Genomic DNA, 22,891 nt, shown 5'->3' with positions numbered 1-22,891 from the left:
ATGGCTCTATTAACGTACCTTATAAATACTCAATCACGTATATTTCATACTACGTTACTGGATTCATTGAATTATGCCAATGAAGCCGTGCTACTCTGTTGACATAACTTTCTTGATTTCATGTTACATACCGTCACAAAAGATATTTTATGAAGGGAGGAATTTCGAAGTTCGCAGCGTAGAAATCTATGGCGGATCGTCGGGACGACTTAGGCGAGTCTTTGACGGGATTCCTGGCCTTTAAGTGGGACTCGTGGATTTCTTCTAGATGATCCAACAGCTAAATAACTGCAGATATCATCCATCCTTACCGATCCCAATTATTTATTTGCTTCAAATGTGTTGAGTTTGCTAGGAATTCGTCTTTTACTGAGAATGACGGCAAGGATCATAGTCATTTTAATTGGGTATGGAAAGTTAAGAGGAATTTTGAATGAAGACCAATAATAATGCCGTTTAAGCCATTTCTAGAAGGCATTGTTATTGTTTGTGCGGATGGATATTCTTGCAAATATTAGTCTAAATCTCCAATTAGGAGCTCCTTCGCTATTTCTTGATTCTCCTGATGTTATCAAAATCTCGTCTTTCTTAGGAATAGATATCTCTGATTTATGGGGGGCGAACAATCAAACAACGAGTAACAAAAAATTATCAAAACAAATGATACACACTAACCTAAAATCAAAGTCTTAAGATCAAAGTTTAATAGATGATAACTATACACTAAATATTTTTAATAATAAGAGACAAAAAATAAGGCAAATGATGAAAATTAACTCACAGACCAAGATCATATAAACATTAAATAAATTCAATAAATAGACATTAACCCTATACAAATTAACGCAAAAAAATCCTAAAATACAAATTTAGAATAAGAACAATTGACAAATTAATAATCATAAAAAATCTAAATCACAAATTTCAAATACGTGTATGTGTCTAAATAATGAATGATTATGAATCAAAATATAAAAGAATTGAAACATGGAGTTTTGGGGAGAGTGAATACTTGAAACAAGTTGAATGAACTTGGGGAAAGATCCATGCTTGTTCATTTAAGTGTTGGTGTTTGATTAATACATTAAGTCAATCACGTATAAATATAATTTTAAATGTGATTAAATTTAAAAAATATGATAAAATTTTTCTTTAGTTGTCAATTTTTTTATTTCCTTACCTTAAGTAATGTAAAGATACACCAAATACATTAAGGTTATAATAATGAAATTTAGTATATATAAGGAAACTAGAATGAGCTATTATAAAACACGTTTTTAGAAAAAAAAAATTAAAGAAGATAAACATGTTAATTAATAAAAAAAAAACACTTGTTGAGGTGACACAAATTTAGAATAAGAACAATTGACAAATTAATAATCATAAAAAATCTAAATCACAAATTTCAAATACGTGTATGTGTCTAAATAATGAATGATTATGAATCAAAATATAAAAGAATTGAAACATGGAGTTTTGGGGAGAGTGAATACTTGAAACAAGTTGAATGAACTTGGGGAAAGATCCATGCTTGTTCATTTAAGTGTTGGTGTTTGATTAATACATTAAGTCAATCACGTATAAATATAATTTTAAATGTGATTAAATTTAAAAAATATGATAAAATTTTTCTTTAGTTGTCAATTTTTTTATTTCCTTACCTTAAGTAATGTAAAGATACACCAAATACATTAAGGTTATAATAATGAAATTTAGTATATATAAGGAAACTAGAATGAGCTATTATAAAACACGTTTTTAGAAAAAAAAAATTAAAGAAGATAAACATGTTAATTAATAAAAAAAAAACACTTGTTGAGGTGACAAAATGATAGAGTTCAAATTTAAATCTAACACTCCATATTGAATTTTTAATATTATATTGATGTAAACAAATGAACAACATGATATTGATGTGGCCATTACCAATCCCAAAGAGCCATCAGCCCTTTGCCTAGCGGTCAAATTACCACTATATGTGACTCCCATATTGATATGAAGTTCTGTTGAGCTAACTCTTTCATTTTGTTTTAATTTTTATCCCATATAAATTTAGAGGACCATACATTTTTCACAAGATAAGACACCAAAAGAGATGGCAACGTTTTTTCTTTCGGAAGAAAAAAGAGATGGAGATTGGACCATAGGCATAGAAAGACCCACAAATGGTACCTCCTATCGTCTACCTTTGGCTCTACTTGAATTTGTTGTTTTTATAACAAATTATATAATTTTTTGTTCGTGGATTACCCTAATAAACTAAAAAAATATACACAATCACAAGCTTACAAAAACATAAAAATAAATCTCACTATATTTTCTCCTCCTACTAACCACATACTACTACCCACTGTCGCCACCATCCCTACCATCCTCCCTTCTCTTCTGACACCCTTTTTCTTTCTCTCTCTCTTCCTCCCTTTCCTTAACCTTTCCTCCTCCCCCTCATTCCTCTTCCTCTTTCTTCCCTTCCCTTTTCTCTCCTCTCATTTTCGACTTTTGCTAGAAAAAGGGTAGGGAAGTTTGGTAGCTGCAAGAAAGGGAGAAGGACATAGTTAGGGCGGGAAGAAAGGGGAGGGAAAGGAATGAGAGAGGAAGATGAAGAAGAAAGGGAAGAGGAGGAGAAGGAAGAGGGAGAGAAGAGAGGGGAGAGACGGCAGTGGCAATAGAGGTGGAGATAGGAGTGGCAGAGAGGTGATGGATAGTGTTGTGCGGTGATTTTTTTTTTCAATTTTTAACAATGCTTTAATAAAATTTTAAAATACCTCAAAAGTAATTATAGTAAAATTTTTTTTATTTACAATGTTACTAGATAGCATTTCAAAAATACCTAATCCATGCAAAGGCATAAATTTTTGTTTTTTTCCCCTAGATTTTAGGTTTTATTTTCACTTTTCCCTTTTATTGGACCCACAACGTGTATGGTTTGGACATCTGTTCTTATTTGAATTGCTATTTTTTTAATAAAAATTAAAGTTTTTTATATTTATTATTAATATATTATTAATTATATATTTATTTTATATATATTAAATCGCTATATTTGTTTAGCGGGCAATGCAAGAAGCCAAGAACCATCGAGAACTAGGACTGTCAATGGGGCTGGGCCAGCCCGAGCTCGGCTCGCTCGGCCCGACAGAAAGCCCGACGAGCCCGATCATTTAGTGAGCCGGTCTGAGCCTGAGCCTAAAAATTAGGCCCGAATTAAATGTGAGCCGAGCTTGGGTCTTATTAGGCTCAAACTCGATATAGGCCCGGCCCTTTAATTACCTATATATATATAATATTTATATTTTGATATTATGTATAATTATATATCCAAATATATTATTACTAAATACTAAATATATACATAAATTACAAAACACAAAAATACATCTAAAAACTCTTTCATGAGCTTTCTTGAGAGCCAATATTGGTAATGCATAACTAAATCTCTAATTTTTCTTATTGGTTGAGTAAATTTTTTTATTGGCATAATATTGGTTGATTTTTTTTTGGTCTACAAACACAAAAATCATCAAGCATATTTGGATTTAAATCACAAAATTATAAAAAAAGTTTCAACTTTTAAAGATGTATTGGCTTATAATCGCATGTTTTATTACTATTTTTCATGCATTTTGAATAGATTAAATATAAATATTGTTAAAAAAATTTTGGTTTATACACGTTTTAAGAACTATTATTTGTTCATGTTTAGTTTTAATATTATAGTCTTGTAAATGTTAAATTAGTTTTACAACTTAATAGTTATAGTAATTATATTAAGAAAATTAAGGAGTAATAAGTGAGCTTGGGCTAAGCCCGATTAAGACTCACAACCCGAATATTATGTGAGTTGAGTATGAGCTTCACATTTACGAACCCGAAACTCATAGCCCGAAGTCTGAAAATTATTCAAATTAAATGAGTTGAGTTTGAGCTCATCAAAGCCCCGGCTCACTAGGCCCGATTGACAGGCCTATCGAGAACTACTACTGATACCGTCGTGTTCTTTTAATTGCTACTACTACCTAGGAAAGGAATTTGACATAACGCGCTTTATTTCGCCAACCAAACCCCGAAACGGGTAGTGCACAATCCTGTGGGCAATCCGTTGAAATTCCAGAACCACAAGTACAGTAGTAGAATAAAAGGTTGCAAGACTAGTCGTATTTAACTCACTGCCACCAGTGGAGCGAGCTTTGACTTTAATCAAGAGTGTTCTGACGAGCAGATCCATCCTTACAACATCCCAACCCCCCCCCCCCCTGCCCCCGCCTTTTAAAAACTCCAGCTTCAGTTTTAACTCAATTCACCCAGCTAAAGAGACGCTGACAATTAAAAAACAAAAAAAACCGATAATTTCCAGCTCCATTTTGGTGTATAAGTGTTAAAAATCCCATTTGGCAGGGTCAAGATTTAGGTTGAAACGCATTCTCGATGGAGTCTAGAGTTATTCTTTTGCTTCTGCTATGTTTGTTGTCGATTCCGTCGGATCTGTCTGTTTCCGCTGGCCAATTTTCCCGCTGGGGTGGTGGGAAGAAATTGTAAGCATTTTCAGCCCGTTTTCAATTTGTTGCTCTTGGAGAGTGCAGATTGATCCCTGATGTTGTTTACTGTTTTTATCAGAAAAGGGTCGGCGGTAAAGCTGGCGACGGGTGCTTCATCGGCTCCGCTTGATCTGACCCGGGTTACCCAACTCTCTTGGAAGCCCAGGTTTGTTTTCTCCTGCCTCCGTTTATGCATGTTAGTGTATATATGTTTGTATATACAAGCCTTGCCATCCACATCAGATGCCGATCCTTGTTTCTGCTGCCCCCACACCCCCTCCCCCACCCAAAATGGTAAAAAGAGACAAGAAAAGAATAGAAGGCATAAGATTGTCCTTGCCGGCCGGTGTTCTTTTTTCTTTTGGCTGAACAATGATGATAATTTTGAAATCTGCAGGGCTTTTATATATAGGGGATTCTTAACAAATGAAGAGTGTGATCATATGATCAATCTGGTTGGTCTTTATCTCCTTTTGTTCTATTGCAACTTCTTTTAACAGTCCTGTGTTGAGTATTCATCTACCCATCGAAATTTGATCTTTCTGTGCGATTTATCGTTCTTATTGGGTTCTTTTACTCGTGCATTTTGCTTTAGCTGCAAGTTTTCTGCCTAAAAGAAATGGGATCATTTATGAAATGTAAGATCCTTTAGGAAGAGAAATTGACTTCTGTTTGGTTGGCTGTGGTTTTGACTAGGCTAAGAATAAGATGGAGAAATCCATGGTGGCTGACAATGACTCTGGCAAGAGCATAGAGAGCGAAGTTCGAACAAGTTCTGGCATGTTCCTTAAGAAGCATCAGGTTAGCAAATTCCCGTTCTTTACTAGTTATCAGTCAGCTAGATATCGTCTGTAATGACCATTTGAGTCCCTTAACGTTCCCATTAGTGTGCAACAAACAGAAGGAATAAATTATCACAGTGCTTTTATCTTTCTGGTAGACTAATATCCGGAATATATTTTCTTTTGAAAGAATGTTGAGATATCGCTTCTTGGTTGCTGTTTCTTGTAGAAGGAATACCTGAATATTTTGCATCTAAATAATGTTAAGAGTTTCTCAGATCTTCTTCCTGACAATTGCAACGGCTATTTTTATGTTATAGTTACTAGCCATATCTGAGGTTTGAAGCATTTCCGGAAAATCTGCCTGGAAAAAATATATATATATATATATATGCCTCTCCTATCTCCCTTGGCATTTCGTTTGATTAATCCTCCAGGATTGGAAGAACCTTTGAAAAGCTCTGCAGAATTCGAAACCTGAACCATCATGATCCTTGCAATACTTTTGGGAGAGAAAAGGAAGGGTGACAGGGGTTGGGCAAAGTTTTGGTTGAACTCCTGGCAAAAGGCAGAGTCCCAGCTATGTGTTTTGCTTTTCTTTGAACTTAGTGTCATTGGTGCTGACTATTGTGGTGAATAGAATATGTTTGTGAATAATTCCAATGCTAACTTTATTGCATCAAAAAAAGCTGAACACGATTATATTTGTGTTCAAGTCAAGTATGACCCCGATGGTGGTTTTTCATGCAACTCTTGGCAAGCCCCGTGCACATGTTTTTTGAGTAGAGGGTCTGTGCCAGGCTGGTTTCTTGAAGCAGCAAAAATTTCCCCTCTCAGTAGTCAAAGGGTGATAACCAGGTGCTCTATGAGCCAACCAATAAACCTAAGACTTGGACCAACTATTCTGTGGCTCCACTTTACTATGCTGTGAATGCGCAGAGTCATATCTGGTTGCTTGAGCTTGTATTCCAAGTCATAATACAATATTTCACTTGTAGGTTGCCTTTGCTCTACAGTTTGTGGCAACTGATCTTGTAGATGATGGATTAGATCTGTGCTTGCCACATCTTCTTGATTGCTCTGAAGCTTCTTGCTTTGAGCATCTTTAACAATTTATTAATCTTGCTTGTGTAATTCTTTTTCCTAATTAATGGACAAACATGGAGGAATTCTATAGTCAGCCATCTATTTTTGCCTTCATTTCATTGTGTCAAAACTCTTCACTGCTGATGTTTTTGTCCTAAAGAGCATCCTGAGGTAGAAGTATCATTAGCTCTTAGCTGCATTTCGCGCTATTTCAGTTTTCTTCTTGCTTTTTGTGATAGGACTATTGAGCATTAAAGCCCAAGGTTGTGTTATAGCTGGATGCTGTCCTGATAAATTGTTTATTTTCATCCCAAAAGTCCCTACTGTTGTACCATTTTGTGTGGTGATTTTGCTGTTATGATGCAAGAAGTTGCAAGTTTGGTTGGTCTAATATATATAAGTTAATGAATGTTTAAATTGAATTTGTTGCATCTTTTAACATGTTTGTTACAGAAAATACCTTTTCCTTAACAGTTATTACTTTACTAGTGTATTAAACTAACTAGTTCATCATTGAAACTAAAGATCTAATGGAATTTTTCTCCTATTTTAAAAAGGATGACATTGTTGCTGGTGTCGAGGCTAAGATTGCTTCTTGGACATTCCTTCCTGTAGGTAATTTGCTTCTTTTTTGCAATTATTTACTATTAGTTGAAAAGGAAGAAATCTCATTGTTAGTCGAATTTGTATACAGAGAATGGGGAAGCTATGCAAATACTACATTATGAGCATGGACAAAAGTATGAGCCACATTTTGATTATTTTCATGACAAGGAAAATCAGAAATTGGGTGGTCATAGAGTAGCAACCGTGCTTATGTATTTATCTGATGTTGCAAAAGGTGGCGAAACAGTTTTCCCTAGTTCAGAGGTAATGAAACTGTTGGATGGTTTACCTGTTTTATCTGTTTCTCTAGTTATTTTTTGATAGCAATGTCCTTGAGTCTGTCTGTCAAACTTTTCAGAAAAAGGAAACTCAACCAAAGGGTGATGATGATTGGTCTGATTGTGCTAAAAATGGCTATGCTGGTAAGGACAATGTTAAATATCTGGAAATTATTGGTAGATTTGTTGCATCCAATTAGTATGTAGTGTGTTCTCATATCCCAAATAGCTACTTGAAAAAGGGAAAAGGGCACAGATTCTATCATATCTACATTATATTTGGTTTTCGAGTTATATATTTCAAGAATAGAGTTGTCCAATAGGTATCATGTATGCACATGTTCACATTCACGAGTATTAACATCTGAACGTCTTTCTTTGCAGTAAAACCCAGGAAGGGTGATGCACTGCTGTTTTTCAGTTTACATCCTGATGCTACGACTGACCCTTTGAGCTTGCATGGGAGCTGTCCTGTCATTGAAGGTGAGAAGTGGTCTGCTACAAAATGGATTCATGTAAGGTCTTTTGATGCGCTGTCTACTAGTGAAGATTGTGTTGATAAGGATCCAAATTGCCCTCACTGGGCTGCTTCAGGTGAATGTGAGAAGAATCCTCTATATATGGTGGGCTCTGAGGAGGCTGTTGGTTATTGTAGAAAGAGCTGTAAGATTTGCTCATCTTAGAATCTGAAGCCCAAAATCATTAGAGGTATTTATAGATCAACCCCATCCTTGGGTTGTATATAACATTCGGATATCTCCATGGATCGGATCGACCATTTGAAAAAGTAGTGTCGTTTTTGTCTTGAGGTGTGGGTACTGGAGTTACTGAACAAGAAGAGCAGTCAAACTTGTTCCCTTAACTGTTTCAGACTTACCCCATTTGTCATATACAGAAGCATCTTCTTCTATAGTGAATTGAAATAGGTTTTTGTTGTTGCCTCCTTTTTCACTATGCTTTTGATACTTAACTGGTACTATGGCGCTTTTCTTTGTTGTGGGATGTTGCACGCCAAACTCAGTTCATCCTGTGAGGCCCGAAGTGCACAACTTTAGGAGCCTAAGGTTGTTTGAAGTGAATCTGTAGTTGTTTGGGTTGATCTTTGGGTCCCCACACGCGCTTCCCTCTCTTGCTCTTCTCTTTTTTTTTTGGATTCTATTGTCACAATCTACACCTATTCTTACTCCTATTCTAATTTATACTATGGGGGGATTGAATCATAATCGGATCATATGATAAGGTTTGACCTTTGACCTCACACTTCACAAGGATATGTGGTGGCCAACTACTCTAGAGGAGGGTAGTTGGTTTTTCCCTCTCTTGTTCTTGCTGTTTGGCTTTAGCACGTTTGATTTCCTAGCTGAATGAAGCACGGGAAAATGTGAAAACTCGAAAATGCGAGATTTACAAGTTCACCTTCTTCGGAGTTCAGAATCAGACGCCTGAATGATGTCAGGTTTAAACCAGTGGATGTTCTGCTACCAGAAACTAATGTGCCACCAATTGAAATGGAATAGGAACATCATTTTTAGGCTTATTGAATCATCCTATTAAACCCAGAACGAGGGTTTGTAATATGTGAGCCACGCAGATTTGAGAGAGAGAGAGAGAGAGATGGAGGGAGAAGGGGAGCGTGCGTGAAGAGAGGGAGGGGGGATGTGAGCATTGTTTTTCATGTCACGTCAAACTGTTTTGATGGAGAAAATCATGCATTTGTTGTTAAATGGGGAGCCCTGTTTGCATGCATTTCATGCCCCCTTAATTGTTAAATGCTCGTCTGGAAACGTACTCTTGGAAGCTGTATAATTGCATCACCATTTCATTAATTAAAGATCTTAAATCCCACCATTTCCTCTCTCTAATCTCTGGACTCGCATAGCATACACATACCTGTCTATGCCCCGATGGGAAGACCTCCCTGCTGTGATAAAGCAAATGTGAAAAGAGGCCCTTGGACGCCTGAGGAAGATGCAAAGATTCTTGCGTACGTATCTCGCCATGGTATTGGCAACTGGACTTTGGTTCCTCAGAAAGCAGGTAAATGTGCTTTCACGAACCCTTTTTTTTTTTAAATAGTCAACATTAACTGTCCATATATTTACTGTGTTTGGATGAGTTTCATTTCAAAGGGCTCAACAGATGTGGGAAGAGTTGTAGGCTCAGATGGACAAATTATCTGCGGCCTGACCTAAAGCATGACAATTTCACGCCTGAAGAAGAAGAATGCATTCTTGAACTTCACAGAACTATAGGTAGCAGGCAAGTTTCCATCTTTTTAAATTGCGAAAAATGGAGAGCACGTTTGGCTGCTTCTGTTGCTAATTGTCGTGCAAAAATTTAGGCTTAGAAAACTCAATGTGAAGTAGGTCGAAATTTGTAAGAAACACAGAAAGGAATGATTTCTGCTTCTCCATATAGATAACTGCCGACATCGCTGAAGAAGGCATTAAAAAGGCGTACGAGATCTCACTTTGAAACCCAATGCTTCCGTGTTGTAGGTGGTCTTGGATAGCAAAGCAGCTGCCTGGGAGAACCGACAACGATGTGAAGAACTACTGGAACACCAAGCTGAAGAAAAAGCTCTTCAACATGGGCATAGATCCAGTAACACATAAGCCTTTCTCTCAGATTTTTACTGAGTTTGGAAAACTTGGTAATCTCCCGAGCACAATAAACCAGAATGCACTTCTTAACACTGAACCAAGAATAAAACCAGAACCCCTTTTACTTCCTCAGAAATTTCCAAATGCCAACAACCTCCAAATCATTGAGCCATATGGTCGGACCCTTTCTGGCAACTTTTTAGGTCAGGCAGCATCACAGTTACAAATCAACGGCCAAGAAACTTTAATTCTGCCACATTTACTCGGTGGAATCTCCCCTTCAACTTCATCTCCATCATCTTCGAGCAGCGTCATGAATTTTGGCTCCCAGTCTTTTCCTTGTGAACCACCTCAGCTTCAAAAATCACCCTCTTCTCCTTCTAATTGGAATGAAACAATCCTTGTTGACCCTTTTCCTTCCGCGGGTATAGAACAAAATGAAGAAGATTACAAAATCCGAGGGATTTCCTCACCGGATGATATTTCTTCGGCAGTGGTGCAGGAAGAGACGCCCCTGCATGCTGCTACCAGCATAATTGAAAACGAAGTAAATGACAAGGCTGGCGTGTCCTGTTATGGGCTAAAACCTGAACCAGAAGCAATGCGCTATATGGAATCTTCTTCATCTGCTGCTGATTCATTCTTGGAGTCCATTCTGGCTAGTGACAGACAGATGCAGCTGGAATTTCCTGAGCTTCTGGATGGATTCTGTGATTACTGACTCTGAAAATTCCCTAAAATGAAGAAGTTACTAGAATAAATGTTGACTTGCAGATGACCAAGGAACTCTGAGATTCCGTGGAATTAGTCGAGCGAGAGGGCAAATGTTTCAAAAGATCGCGCATTTCATGCATACTCCAATCGATCTCTTTTTGTAGTCTTTTCTAATCTCTTGGAATTTCGTGCATTCATTCATCGGAAACAAAGGCTGCTACAATTTTCCCACGTAATTAATTCCCTTCCAGTTCCAGACTCGAGAAGCACCTATGGTTCCATCTCCTGATAGGTTTACATCGCAAGCCATATTTTTCATGACGTTCGCTTGAAGTAAAATGGAGTATGTAATAAGACCACTTGATTTAATTAATATCACCATAAATCAACGAATTCTCCACCGAGGACTCGATAGATAATTTAAGCATGATGTGGTACCCGAAGCCGAAGGGACTACCTACATACACCGCACATGCATGCGAACGAAACAAAACAAGGCTGCCCTAAGCCTTGCTGCTACTAGTCAATGACAAACTCCAACCGCACTGCCAACCGTAAGATGGAAAGACAAAATAAGCCTTGTGCATAAAACCGTTTTCATAGTTTAAAATAGATAGGTTATACAATAGTTGTCGTCTCCGAAAATAAATAAATAAATAAATAAAAACCGTTTTCGTAGTTAGTTAACAAGAAGAATGCCAAAAAAAAAAAACATTTATCATGATATAATAAGCCCCATCTACAGGAGGGAAAAAAGAGAGAGAGAGAGGCACACACACACACAACCAAAGAGAGATATTGTGTGTGGATAAGCCAAAGTCCATTGATTAATCCATGAGTACATTGCAGAGATCATCCTATTCATTTCGGCGACAAGGATCATCAGGCCGCATTTGGGACAACAGGCTTGCCGGGCGAGAGATAAAGGTGGGTTGTGAGCCGGAGGCTAATGGGACTGATCATGAAAAGGTTCAACAGAACAGATCCATCCACAACCACATTGATGGTAACTCACGCCCTGCCCTTTTCGCCGATATGACGGCCGCACCCAAAGCAAATAAGGTTCGAAAGTGTTCTATTGGTGCCATCTTCGGCTCATGCGCGCGGCCTTCTGGTGCATCCTAGCACTTCTTCTTTTTTTTTTTTCCTAAATTATGAGTGTTTGTCCTAAATGGAATATCTCAGCATTCAATCTTTTTTCTGAATCATTTACAGGAATGATAGGTTGATTACTAACCCCTTATCCTTCTCTGTTATTCGGTGCATGGTTGAATTCTTGCTCGTTGTCAAATGAATCTCCTATCTTATCTGGGTTACCAATCAGCCATATGTTGATTTTTCCCCCTCATTAAGACTTTCTTTTCTGTATTTTCCTCCAAATTAGTCACACCACCACGCTCTTGGTGATGCATGTACCACAAAGATGGGGAGTCGGTTTTGCCATGCTGGTTTACTGTCATGTTTTCCGTTCATTCAAGAGCAATTTAGTCGATAAGAAGCATTATAATGTCATAAACAACAATATAGCGCATAGCCGGAGATCAGATTCTTCTTCTGCCTGAATTTTCTTCTAATCTTTTCTCCGATTCACCCGCATTAGGTCATCGCAATTGAAACCAAGAAGCCACCAATTATTTTCCGGTTCTGCAACAAGTTATGCTTGCCCTGTAATTAGCTAAACCATCAAATTTTTCTCCACCATTTGATGATCCCTAAAGCTTTATTCAAGACAGGGCGCCAAAAATTCATTTCGTCTTGGCTACATAGCACATAACCAGTAAATGATAGCCTTGAAGCAATTTGGAATATTCTGGATAACAGTACCAATCATGAATCGACAACAGCTTTTACGTTAACCAAAATTTGATGAATTCTTTTCTTATTCACTGCATTCAAATTTATGCTTTATCTGTACACTCAAATCAGTAACCTATTCAAATGATAGCCTTGAGGGCTGTAAAGCTGGCTCAGGGAATGGTTCTTCCCCTCACTAAATTGCAGCTTTGGTTGGCTCTGTTAAGTCAGACGCTCAGTTGGTTGTAATTACTATAACAGATTTTATTTAACCGTATACAACATAATATACGCTCAGGTAAATCATCAGCCTTGTTACCCTGCATCAAGTTTTCACAATTTTAAGAATGTCAGCTATGGACCCAAAGAGCACATTCTGGCTTGCAAAGGATTGTAGAGGCTACCTGAATTGTTAGACCAAAATCAAAAACACACTGCTTCAGTCTGTCATGAAATGCTTCAAAACCCTTTCTTGCAATGTAGCTAAACCTGTGTATGTCCAAATCAATCTCAAAGTAGTTTTCTCCCTGAAACAATTTGCAAAGCCAATTATTTCAGTTAGAATACATGGATGACTTGCATTGTACTTTCCTTAGTAGCTGCTCTGCGCCTAAAATGTTTTTATTTAGTATGAGCGAAAGCATCAAGACGGAGCAAAAGAGTCAACAGCATTTTTTTTTTTTACAGCAAGAGGATCACAAATTGAAATTTTATAAAATAAATCACTGTTTAACACCTAAAAAGGAGACCATTAGGATAATCTACGTTAAATCTGTAAAGACATGCTAAATGGAACAGTACAGCAGATCCAAATTTTCACTTCTAGGACCAGAATATGAATTGCATTGTCTAGGAAGCAGAACAACAAGATGACTGTATCAAGTGTCATAGAGCTTTTTAAGATAATCCTTACCAAGTAGAATTCATGTTGAGGACGTGAAAGAACAGGCTTTTCATTGTAGGTGATCATGAGCTTCTTTTCAGCCACACCCAAGTTAAGATCTTCCATGTTCACCAGTCGGCCCAAAATCTTCAATCTTTCCCTAAATGGCGCATTTGTGTCCAGAGGAAAGCTTTTGATTTTCTCAACTTCACCATCAATTATCCTCTATACCACAAAAGACCAATTAACAAGAAGATCAGGTTCTTTATTTTTGGTATAACAAATGGAATGATGCAGCAAAAACAATCAATTTCTAGACAAAAGGAATCATTAGAACTGCCAAATTGTTGCCATACTCAAAGAAATAAATGGCAAAAACCAGCTGCACGAAGCTAAGTTCATCCAACTTACCCTGATATTTTCTTGGAATTGAACTGGAAGTTCATTCGAGTAATTCTCAGAAATCTTGAAGTAGAAAACCAAATTCATGCCTTCTCCATCACATTCACTTGGAAAAATAGTTGCAGGGTACAGTGGTATCTGCGAAAGTTCAAATTAAAAAGGCAGAGAAATGTCAGATTGAGATAATATTCCATGCCAACTCAAAACACTTTCTTCCACACAAATAGGAAAAGTAAAACCACAGTTATACAGAATAAGAATGCGTATGTAAATTCCGAGCAGCCAACATTTACTTCAATATTCCAATTTGCAGAGAACTACTTCAACAACCACAAGTACAAAGGAAATACATACCTGAAGATTTACAACAAGAATTGGAGGAACTTCCCCAACTGAATCAATTGAAGGAAGTTCCACAAAACGTGCAATATGATCAATTTTCCGTGGAGACAAAAATACATCGACACCAAAAGGATGAAATGCTGCATAGTTTGCAGCGTATTCTTTCTTTTTATCCCTGTGAAAGAATTAGGTCAGGCAGACACATCAACTAACCATAATAGATATACCAGAATAAAGGAGCCGAAATCGGTTAAGAAATCCAAAGTTTGTTAGACCTTGCAATGAAAGTTACCATACTTGTGCAAGTTCAGTTATCTGGAATGTTAAATTGTTGAGTCTGAAAATCAAGTGCTCTTACCTCATAAAATTCTGTCCACGAACTCTAAAAGTATTGGGAGCAACCTCTGACCAGCATTCGGAAATTCTTTTCTCAGCTGTGCAATGCGGAACCTGAGAACCAGCTAAAGGTCTTTGAACAGTAGCCCTTGGCGACACTGAAATAATAAAGTGGAAATTAGGCTTACTAAGTCAAACAAGACCACTTACAAAGCAACAAAGCATACAGGAGCCGTGTTGGGAGAGGTGGATATCAGGGCAGAAGTCATCAAGGTGCTTGTAAATACTTAAACACTGGATTGGCCATAGGAAACTACAAGATTTGCTCATCATTTTACAACCTACGAGGATTCTTAGTAAATTTTTTCCTGTAGGGAAATAGACAGTGACAGTGCTAACTCCTGACTAAGGATGAGAAAGTGTTGACAATAATACTTACATAAAGCAGAACTAGCTTGTCCTTCTCGGCGTTTAAATGAAAGCTTAAAAGATGATCTTTTCTTGAAATTTGTTGAATGAGGGGCTAATGACTTTGCCGTCTTCTCTTCTCGGGAGGTAGAACAAACAAGGCAAGGCAGACAGTTATGAGCTTGAGGTCCACAATTGTGCAACTTTGCCGTTTCACTTTTTACAGCACTTCTATCCACGGAATGAGAAGAGACTATATCAAAATGAGCTTGATCCTTTGCCTGCTCCTGATGATCATCAGCTTGCAGCTGAGCATTGTTCATATTCCCTTCTCGAGCAGAATCTTCTTTAGCCGTATTAGCTTCCAAGTTGCTGGATGATGTCCCACTTGGCTTCACTTCAGGGTCAGAGGGATAAGCCACGTTAAAATGCCTGTTGTCAGAATATCTTGGAGTAACAACGTCTGACAAGGATCCACTTTCAATTTGAGACATATCTGCAGCTCAGGGAAGTCATACATAACAGAAATTAGAAATCCAACAGGTTGATTGCTGGAAAACTAGAAATCACACCGTCAAATTGATACTCATTTCCAAAAACGTTCAAGGAAATTACCATCTTGAACACTATAAAAATCATCATCACCATCAGAATCAATCACTGTGTCTGGTTCAAACCAAGCCTCAGATTTTCCTGCCAAGCGCAGAAGGACCAAAATAAGCACATGCAAAGTACAACACTCAGAACTTGAGAAGGGACATAGAGAAGGTCAGTTAACAGACAATAAACAGCGAAAAGCGACTGCATATCAGCAAGTCCTTTTTACAATGTAGAAGACCATTATACCCGAATAATGATCAGGAGAACTAAAGATAACCTAAAAGTCCAAAGGGGGGGGGGGGGGAGATAATGCTATGTGAAGATATATTAAATAGTTGCTCAGCAGAACGCTATGCTTTCAATATCCAGTTCCTCGTCAATCCAGGACAAGATTAGTTAAAGTAGCCCAATGCATAGAAGCAAGGCAGATTAATGTCGATAATCTTGTCTTTCACCAGCCCCAGCTCCAATTCAAAGAAAGAAAAAGACACGCAGCTACTACCGACCATGATTCTGACTTCACACAATGTGAAGGAAAAAAAAAGAAAAGAAAAAGGGGAAATAGATTTGGTACCTTGGTATGTGGGATTGCGGTGAGGAAGATCCGTAGAATGAGAAGGTTCAACCTTGCTGAGCTTGTTTGAAAGAGATTGAGTCTTGGTTCTTCTCCTTGGCCTCCCAATCCGACGACCCTTTCTTCTAAGATTCAATCCACCCACTAAACACTTGCAGGGTTTGGATCCGCAAGCTCCCATTCTGTAGTCTGTCCTGAGAGACAACCGATCAACAAAAAATGGAAACCAGGACAATACCCTTCCCACTTCCCACCCCACTATCTATTAAGTAGAAATTATCTCTGACTATATACGTGCTAGATACTTACTACTAGTTCCGGATTTTCTCAATTCCTGTACCAAACGGGTAAAGTTTTTTTTTTTTTTTTTTTTTTTGAAGGAACTGGAGGGTAAAGTTAAACAACAACTCGTTAATTTTGGGGACAAGCCGACAACTTTATAATGATCATCATAGTCCCATAGTTGTCTGATACAAATACACTTGTACCAGTAGGGCCTAATTATTGATTAAGCCAGATTTTTGGTTTTGATTGGTCAACGAATTCGAAGGACATGGATGACTTGGGAAGTTAGCATGGCAATAAGCGTACGCAGCTTCTTCCAGGCTGGCGGAGTAGGCTTTTTTCCTGACATTTTCTCCCTTTTTTTCTGACATTTTCTGACATTTTCAGGCGGAGTAGGCTTCCGGCTCCCATTTTTTGTCACTGCCATTGCCACGTGGATGCAGTTGAAAACGGAATATGGTACACACCACACACTGCACTACACATTGGTTAAGATGTAAAGATCACGCGCAGATGGATTTACGGATATTCGCCCTGGACACGGCAGCCGTCCAATGCGCGTAAAGGTGTCCTCATACTGGTGGAGAGCGTGAGGTGAGGAAAAGAGAAGAGAGTATAGTGGGAACAGGAACTGCGTGACGCGTCGATTGACGGATTGAGTTGTTTTCACTTTCCACGACTGATTTTTTTTTTTTTTTTTTCCACGACTGATTGATGTTGAACTCCCTGTTGTGTTTTGCGTTGTTGTGGTCCGTCCTTCCCTTTAGGATTAGGATACGAAGGCTTGAATGGGTTAGGATTCTTTTTTTTGGTAACTCGTAACATGTTTCAATTTGAGTAGCTGGAATACGCCACGACCTCACGCGACGCATCCCAAATGAGTCACGAGGGTTTAAATTCAGGGTAAGATTCAAATTCAGAATCAAATGAGTGTTAAGAGTTCATTTATCACTGAACTACTTTAGTGGAAGCAGGGGCTAGGATTTTGCTTGTGCGTGTGATGAACTATGAAAACTCGGCCTTTTTTTTTTCTTTCTAAACATATAATTCAGTCTAATTATTAGAGTTATCCTCGATCTCGAAAACAATTTAATATTATTATGACACACAAAGGAAAAAAAAACTTGATAAAAAGTTTGCGAGCGAGATTGGAATGCTAACTAATTCATTTTGTAACCTCCAAAACTTTCATTGTTGTGTCAATCAGAGATCAATATTGATAATTGCCACTTTTGCATCTAATAATAATGCAAAAGATATTAAAAAAAAATAAAAAGAGGGTTGGTTTGTCGGCATAGCCGTCAGAGTGGTTTGTCTCAAGACCATCATGCTGTGTTTGTGGTGGTTTTGGAGGCGTGGTTCATTGCGTCCTGTCAATTCTAACGCTTTGAGCAGTAAATTTTGGAGGCGTGGACAATATTGGAGTATTTAGTTGCAATTTTGCGGGCACAACAGCCAGGTTCAAGCGTTTAATTCTTAAATAAATAAATCCTGGGGGGCCACACCACCAAATGTAATAATGGACTGTCCTTATTATTCAATCACAGAGATTAATCAGGAGGGGTCACTATTGTTAAATATTAGTAGTAGTAATTGATTAAAGGCGTTGTTAGGTGTTCGACGATTCCTACGCCTTCAATGACGGTTGAGAAGAGGCGATACCCAGGGCCCAGGCCCATTATCGTTCGTGGGGGCGCCCAAATGATAAGATTAAGAGGCACCAAAATTTCTGGGTAAAACGAGAAACTAAATAAGAAAAGGATAGGATAAAAAAAAAAAAAAAAAAATAGGAGTGACTGACAAGTGACTAGTTGACTAGTGACTAATGAGTAGCGAGTAATCCATTCCGGCCAGCGCCAAAATCCTGCGGGTTTTAGTACAGCTGACAGCGGTAGTCGCAGATGTAGCAGCGGTGGTGGTGGGCTTGAGAGATGGCGGCCTTAAGTTTTGGTCACCTGGCAACAGCAACACCTCCATTCCTCTCTCCTCTCCGCCTCAACATCAATACACCGTGCTTCCATCTTGGTTGCAGTCATTTCCCGTTCACAGCCAGCATGCGCCGCAACTCATGCCTTATCACCCTCTCTTACTCCAACAGTAGCTGCCTTCCTTCGTTTTCCGCACTTGATCCATCTGTTTCTTCCATTTTTACCTAATTATTGCTGGCTTTTTTTTTTTGACAATTATGTATTGAAAGCTAATAAGTACTATTGAACCTTTGTTTTTCTGGTGTTGTTAGAATCTAAAAGTCGACTCCAAATTGAGAAGGAAAGAGAGTTTCTTGAACAATATGGTCTCAATCCTGACGAGTTTTTACCCCATTCATCTCCACAGGTCCCTTTTTTCTTTTAATTCCACCCCCACCCCCCCAAAAAAAATGTTTTGTACTTGTCCCCATAAGTTTTGTCTCATAACCTTCATAACAGCCCTGTTAAAGTTTCTAGGTTCTGACGTGTGGTTTCCTGGTTTCATAGAGGAAGAGGAGAAAAGGGCAGGCAAAGACGGGAGAAAACGGAAGGCAGGAAATCACAGAGGAACCCAAGCATCCAAGGGAAACCCATAAATTGCTTCAGGTATTTACAATTTTTTATTTGTACGCCGAAGTACTTAATTTGTAGCAAGTATGGCTTGAGCAGATATGGATGTGCAAAGTTGCACTATTGAATATCAGGTAATTGCATTGCTTCGATATCTTAACAAAAGACCAGAACCAGTTCCTGGTTGATGATATTCGTCTACTCATAAAGTTCACAATTCTAACTTTTATTGCGGCTTTTTGTTTCTGTCTCCTGAACATATGCGATACGCAGATTAAGTGTTAGATGCTATGAAGTTCATTTTCTATGTACAATTAACTCCTTACCAAAATGCACTAAATTCTTTGCTCCTATTATTTTTTTTTTGTCAAGTAATTTGTAAATGGGAAAATGAATTATTTCCTGGAAAAGGTTAACAAATATGATGCTTATATATGTTATGCTGCATGATAGACAATAATGTCTAGCTTCAATCTTTTGGACCCTGAAAAAAGGTTGTCAATTGACACTTGTTTGAGAAACTACTGAAATGTTTGAGATTTAAATACAAGTGCTTCTTTTTATTATTATTATTATTATTTTCTATTTCTTTGGCATGTTATGCCCTTCTCCACCCTTAGAAGAAGTATGGTTCAATTTACAAATCATGTTCTTGAAATTAGGTGCTTAGGCATAGTCATCCGTATTTGAAATCTTATACAAACTTCATTGGTTACTAGGTGCTTGCAGGAAAAGCTCGAAGGAAAAAATTACTTTCACCGAAAGGCATGGATGTACGCCCAATGATGGAAGTGGTGAAGGCTGCTGCATTTGCCATTTTACAGGTGCTTGTTTCATTATCATGGATTCTGTTCAAATTTTGGAATCCTTGTAGTCTTTCAAATCTGTGAATGCTACTGTTGTTAACAGAATAATGTTGTAAACAAATTGTTCTTTCTTCTTCTTCAGGCGGCTGGTGGTAGCCCTGCATCTCTACGGCCTGGTCGTTGGTTAGATTTATACAGTGGTACAGGATCTGTTGGCATTGAAGCTATCAGTAGAGGATGCTCAGAGGTTATCATTAGAGCCAGTAACACTTAATTTAATTATTAATTTGAAAGCTGACAATTAACTCTATAGCATTACATTATTTTCTTCTCTTTTAGCTGGTAATTAACATCTGCATGAAGATGCAGCATTATGCTGGTACTTTAAGCAGTTAGATTTTAACTTCATATACCATCTTTCAGTTAGATTGTTTTACAGTGTGTTCCGCAACCTATTGCTATTTCCTGTCCTCTTCACTCTTCCCTTTATTCTCTTTTCTTAATTTGCAAATCCCAGGCCCATTTTGTTGAGATGGATCCTTGGGTTGTCTCAGATGTTCTACGACCAAATTTACAGTGGACTGGTTTCCTTGATGTATCAACCATACATCCTGTCCGTGTGGAGGATTTCTTGGAAAGGGCAGAACAATTTGCTGGTATGCTGTTTTCTGGATTCACAGAATTGAAAATCTAGTTGTCATGCTGATTGAACTTTTTTCTCTATACTACCTTCCAGATCTTATCCTTTTTAAATTATTAATTTGGCCTTCTGCATATCGTATAGAATAGAGTTCATGCTTTTGGACTCCTTTAAATAAGATCTTTATCTTGTATATGCGCATATATTAGAAGCCGTAGCAATGAAGGTTCGTTTGATGTACACCTAAAAGACATGTTTGTATATGTAGTCAGGAGCTTTGAGTCTCTCAATTACGGTCAGCTTCATCAAACCTCATTTTTCCTGTTTTTCTTTACATGAGAAGATTATTATTACCTTCTGGAACTTTACGATTAGATTTTTTTTCCCAGGTAAACGTGCGCCATTTGATTATGTAAGTGTTACACCCCCATATATGGCAGTAGATTATGGGGTATTGATGAACCAAATTTCAAGTTCATCCGTAATTGGAGAGGACACATTTATTGTAAGTTAATTGCATATAAAAAGTAAGTTTTGTCCCTCAGTGGTTTGATTGATTAATATCTAACAAAATGCTTATTCTTTTGTAGGTAGTTGAATACCCTTTGAAAACTGACATGCTTGATTCATGTGGTTGCCTCACTAAGGTATTTTAGATAAGCTTTGGTTGATTAATTTTTCCTGATTAATAAGAACCATCTCACCTAAAAACTCAACTAATCTGAGATGAGGCTATTCTAATGATTTATAAACTCCTATACTCTCCCTTACGCCTGCCTGCACTAGTCTCTTTTTAGTCAGCTGAACACCTAAAAATACTTATCATGTATCGGCTAGAACCTTTGCATGCTACTTCACCCTATGCTTTTTTCCTTCTAAATTGCCTCATCTGTATGTTGGCTACTATGTTAATTAATAACGGGTTTACCTTAAACGATCACAAATTGCAGATAGCTGATCGGAGGTTTGGTCGGACACATCTTGCTATATATGGACCAAATTGGGCGCAAAAGAGGAGAAAGTCAGACAGCTTACTTATGGGTTTATCATAAAGATGGAAGTAGGTTTTGTGGCTGGATTATTATTATTTTGTGCTAAAGACCACGTAGTCTGATATTTCTTAGCAGTGACATGTCGCGTTAGCTGTAAATTAACCTGACCATTTGATTTGTTCCATCTCAACTCTCCTTTCAGATGTAGATAAAACAAGAGATGTTAATGAAATGCTACTAGTAAACTAAACTTGGTAATCTTTGTAGTTCAGCCTTCTTCTATAATCAAAATCTCTAACGTCAATTCAGACAAGAACTTGGATATTTTCTATGGTGATTTGACAACTGTTATTTCAGTTCAATGATATGATACAAGTTTACAGGAAGTTGTTGTCGATCTAAATTTGTTGGGTTATGGTCTGTTGGATATTATGCTGTTTGCTTAATGTCGCCATTCTGTCCGGGTACATGACAGAGTCATTAGAAAACTTCTTCTTCTAACCTAATTTTTAGTTGGCCGGAGTTGGAGGGTTAGATAAAGTGAATATTCGCATCACAGGAGACAAAAGAAAGGCGGCCTTAGCGTTTATTAACTAATGATGATCCGGTAGACCCTTTCATGCACTGCTGAGATTTTGTAGGCAATTCCTTGGATGAACTTCAAAAACTTGAGGTGGCATGTTTTTTGAAAACGGAGTTTGGACCATTCTTTCTGATACCTTGAGTTACATTGGAGAAATCCTTTCTTTATGTTATTCCAAGATGATAAAGATAAAAAGTTCCAAGTCTCTGCGTGAATCATGAAAGAACTAGCCAACAACCAAATTGTGAAATTTCATACTACCGAGCAGCTTTAGACTGTCGTTTGTGTTTTACGATCGTAGATTCTTATAATTCAATGGCAATATGTTGTCTTTAAGCTTAAAGCAGAGCAACTTTAGACTTTGTGTCATTTGTGCTTTACGCTCGTAGATTCTTGTCGTAATTCAGTGGCAATATAAAGCACATGGTGCAATCAAAATAATCATTGCCATCTTCTTCTCGGTATCAATTCTTTCCAGATTCCTGATGGGCTCTCAACTCCCATTTCTCCTTTCCAGTTCAGGCCTGATACATTTATACGTCTATTTTATGCAATGAACTCTTTTAAGCACGATGGTCCGCAAAACTGCGATATTCACATTAATTCTAGAAATCAGGCACGAGATTCTATATCTTTTTTTTTTGGCTTCCATGCATCATTTTCTTGGTTCTTTTAAAATTCAGGACTATGTAAGCATTAAGGGGAGTAGGGAGGTAGTGAGGTCCCATTTGGCTGCTGCATGAAAATGTGCGCACCAAAGTAAAGATTTCCGAGGTGGACCAATACATTTAAAGCAAATCGATGCAGCAAACCTTTGGATATTGCAACAAGCTACAGAAGTGTTTTCCTGCTGGAATTTCAATGGTATTTAACATAAAATTCACTAGCCGAAAAAGATATGTAGCACATAATCTAAAGTTCAGTACCGTATATTCTTTTGTTTTGTTACGGCTTTATGTTTGGAGAGACCTGTCTTAAGACAAAAGTTTCCTCACATTTTTACTTAGAGGTTCGTGTATATATATATTTATACTCGCATTGCCTTGCTCTGCTCCACTCGGACCACCCCAACCTATTTTCATCCTTTCTGGTGCTCGAGTTTGTC

General features: G+C 37.8%; 4 protein-coding genes across 5 annotated transcripts; 3 read left to right on the top strand and 1 right to left on the bottom strand.

Moving 5' to 3' along the window:
* Positions 1-4,149: 4,149 nt before the first annotated feature.
* Positions 4,150-8,228, top strand: LOC113723065 (probable prolyl 4-hydroxylase 7). Its single transcript, XM_072058719.1, has 8 exons — positions 4,150-4,532; positions 4,615-4,701; positions 4,933-4,990; positions 5,232-5,336; positions 6,961-7,018; positions 7,098-7,273; positions 7,368-7,431; positions 7,672-8,228. The coding sequence occupies exons 1-8, from the start codon at positions 4,426-4,428 to the stop codon at positions 7,968-7,970; spliced, it is 954 nt and encodes a 317-aa protein (XP_071914820.1). The 5' UTR covers positions 4,150-4,425; the 3' UTR covers positions 7,971-8,228.
* Positions 8,229-8,382: 154 nt separating this feature from the next.
* On the top strand, positions 8,383-10,860 carry LOC113723120 (transcription factor MYB35). The gene is made up of 3 exons (XM_072058718.1): positions 8,383-9,324; positions 9,417-9,546; positions 9,786-10,860. Exons 1-3 carry the CDS (start codon positions 9,192-9,194, stop codon positions 10,609-10,611), a joined length of 1,089 nt encoding a protein of 362 aa, XP_071914819.1. The 5' UTR covers positions 8,383-9,191; the 3' UTR covers positions 10,612-10,860.
* A 1,589-nt stretch (positions 10,861-12,449) lies between these two features.
* Positions 12,450-16,537, bottom strand: LOC113723080 (uncharacterized). Its single transcript, XM_072058717.1, has 9 exons — positions 15,944-16,537; positions 15,385-15,462; positions 14,801-15,265; positions 14,384-14,519; positions 14,038-14,200; positions 13,693-13,821; positions 13,312-13,506; positions 12,803-12,925; positions 12,450-12,718 (listed from the first exon to the last, which is right to left on the bottom strand). Exons 1-9 carry the CDS (start codon positions 16,122-16,124, stop codon positions 12,626-12,628), a joined length of 1,563 nt encoding a protein of 520 aa, XP_071914818.1. The 5' UTR covers positions 16,125-16,537; the 3' UTR covers positions 12,450-12,625.
* Positions 16,538-17,987: 1,450 nt separating this feature from the next.
* Positions 17,988-21,461, top strand: LOC113723075 (uncharacterized). 2 transcript variants are annotated; one of them, XM_072059772.1, is made up of 10 exons: positions 17,988-18,325; positions 18,468-18,562; positions 18,703-18,801; positions 19,485-19,589; positions 19,714-19,818; positions 20,089-20,227; positions 20,480-20,506; positions 20,601-20,716; positions 20,802-20,858; positions 21,162-21,461. In XM_072059772.1, exons 1-10 carry the CDS (start codon positions 18,160-18,162, stop codon positions 21,261-21,263), a joined length of 1,011 nt encoding a protein of 336 aa, XP_071915873.1. In that variant the 5' UTR covers positions 17,988-18,159; the 3' UTR covers positions 21,264-21,461. The 2 variants fall into 2 exon arrangements, with proteins under 2 accessions (XP_071915873.1, XP_071915874.1); XM_072059773.1 differs by lacking the exon at positions 20,480-20,506 and having other exon boundaries at positions 17,990-18,325.
* Positions 21,462-22,891: the final 1,430 nt, after the last annotated feature.

This window comes from Coffea arabica, chromosome 7e, assembly GCF_036785885.1.
Source record: "Coffea arabica cultivar ET-39 chromosome 7e, Coffea Arabica ET-39 HiFi, whole genome shotgun sequence".
NCBI lineage: Eukaryota > Viridiplantae > Streptophyta > Magnoliopsida > Gentianales > Rubiaceae > Coffea > Coffea arabica.
This window is presented reverse-complemented; position numbering and strand designations above follow the sequence as displayed.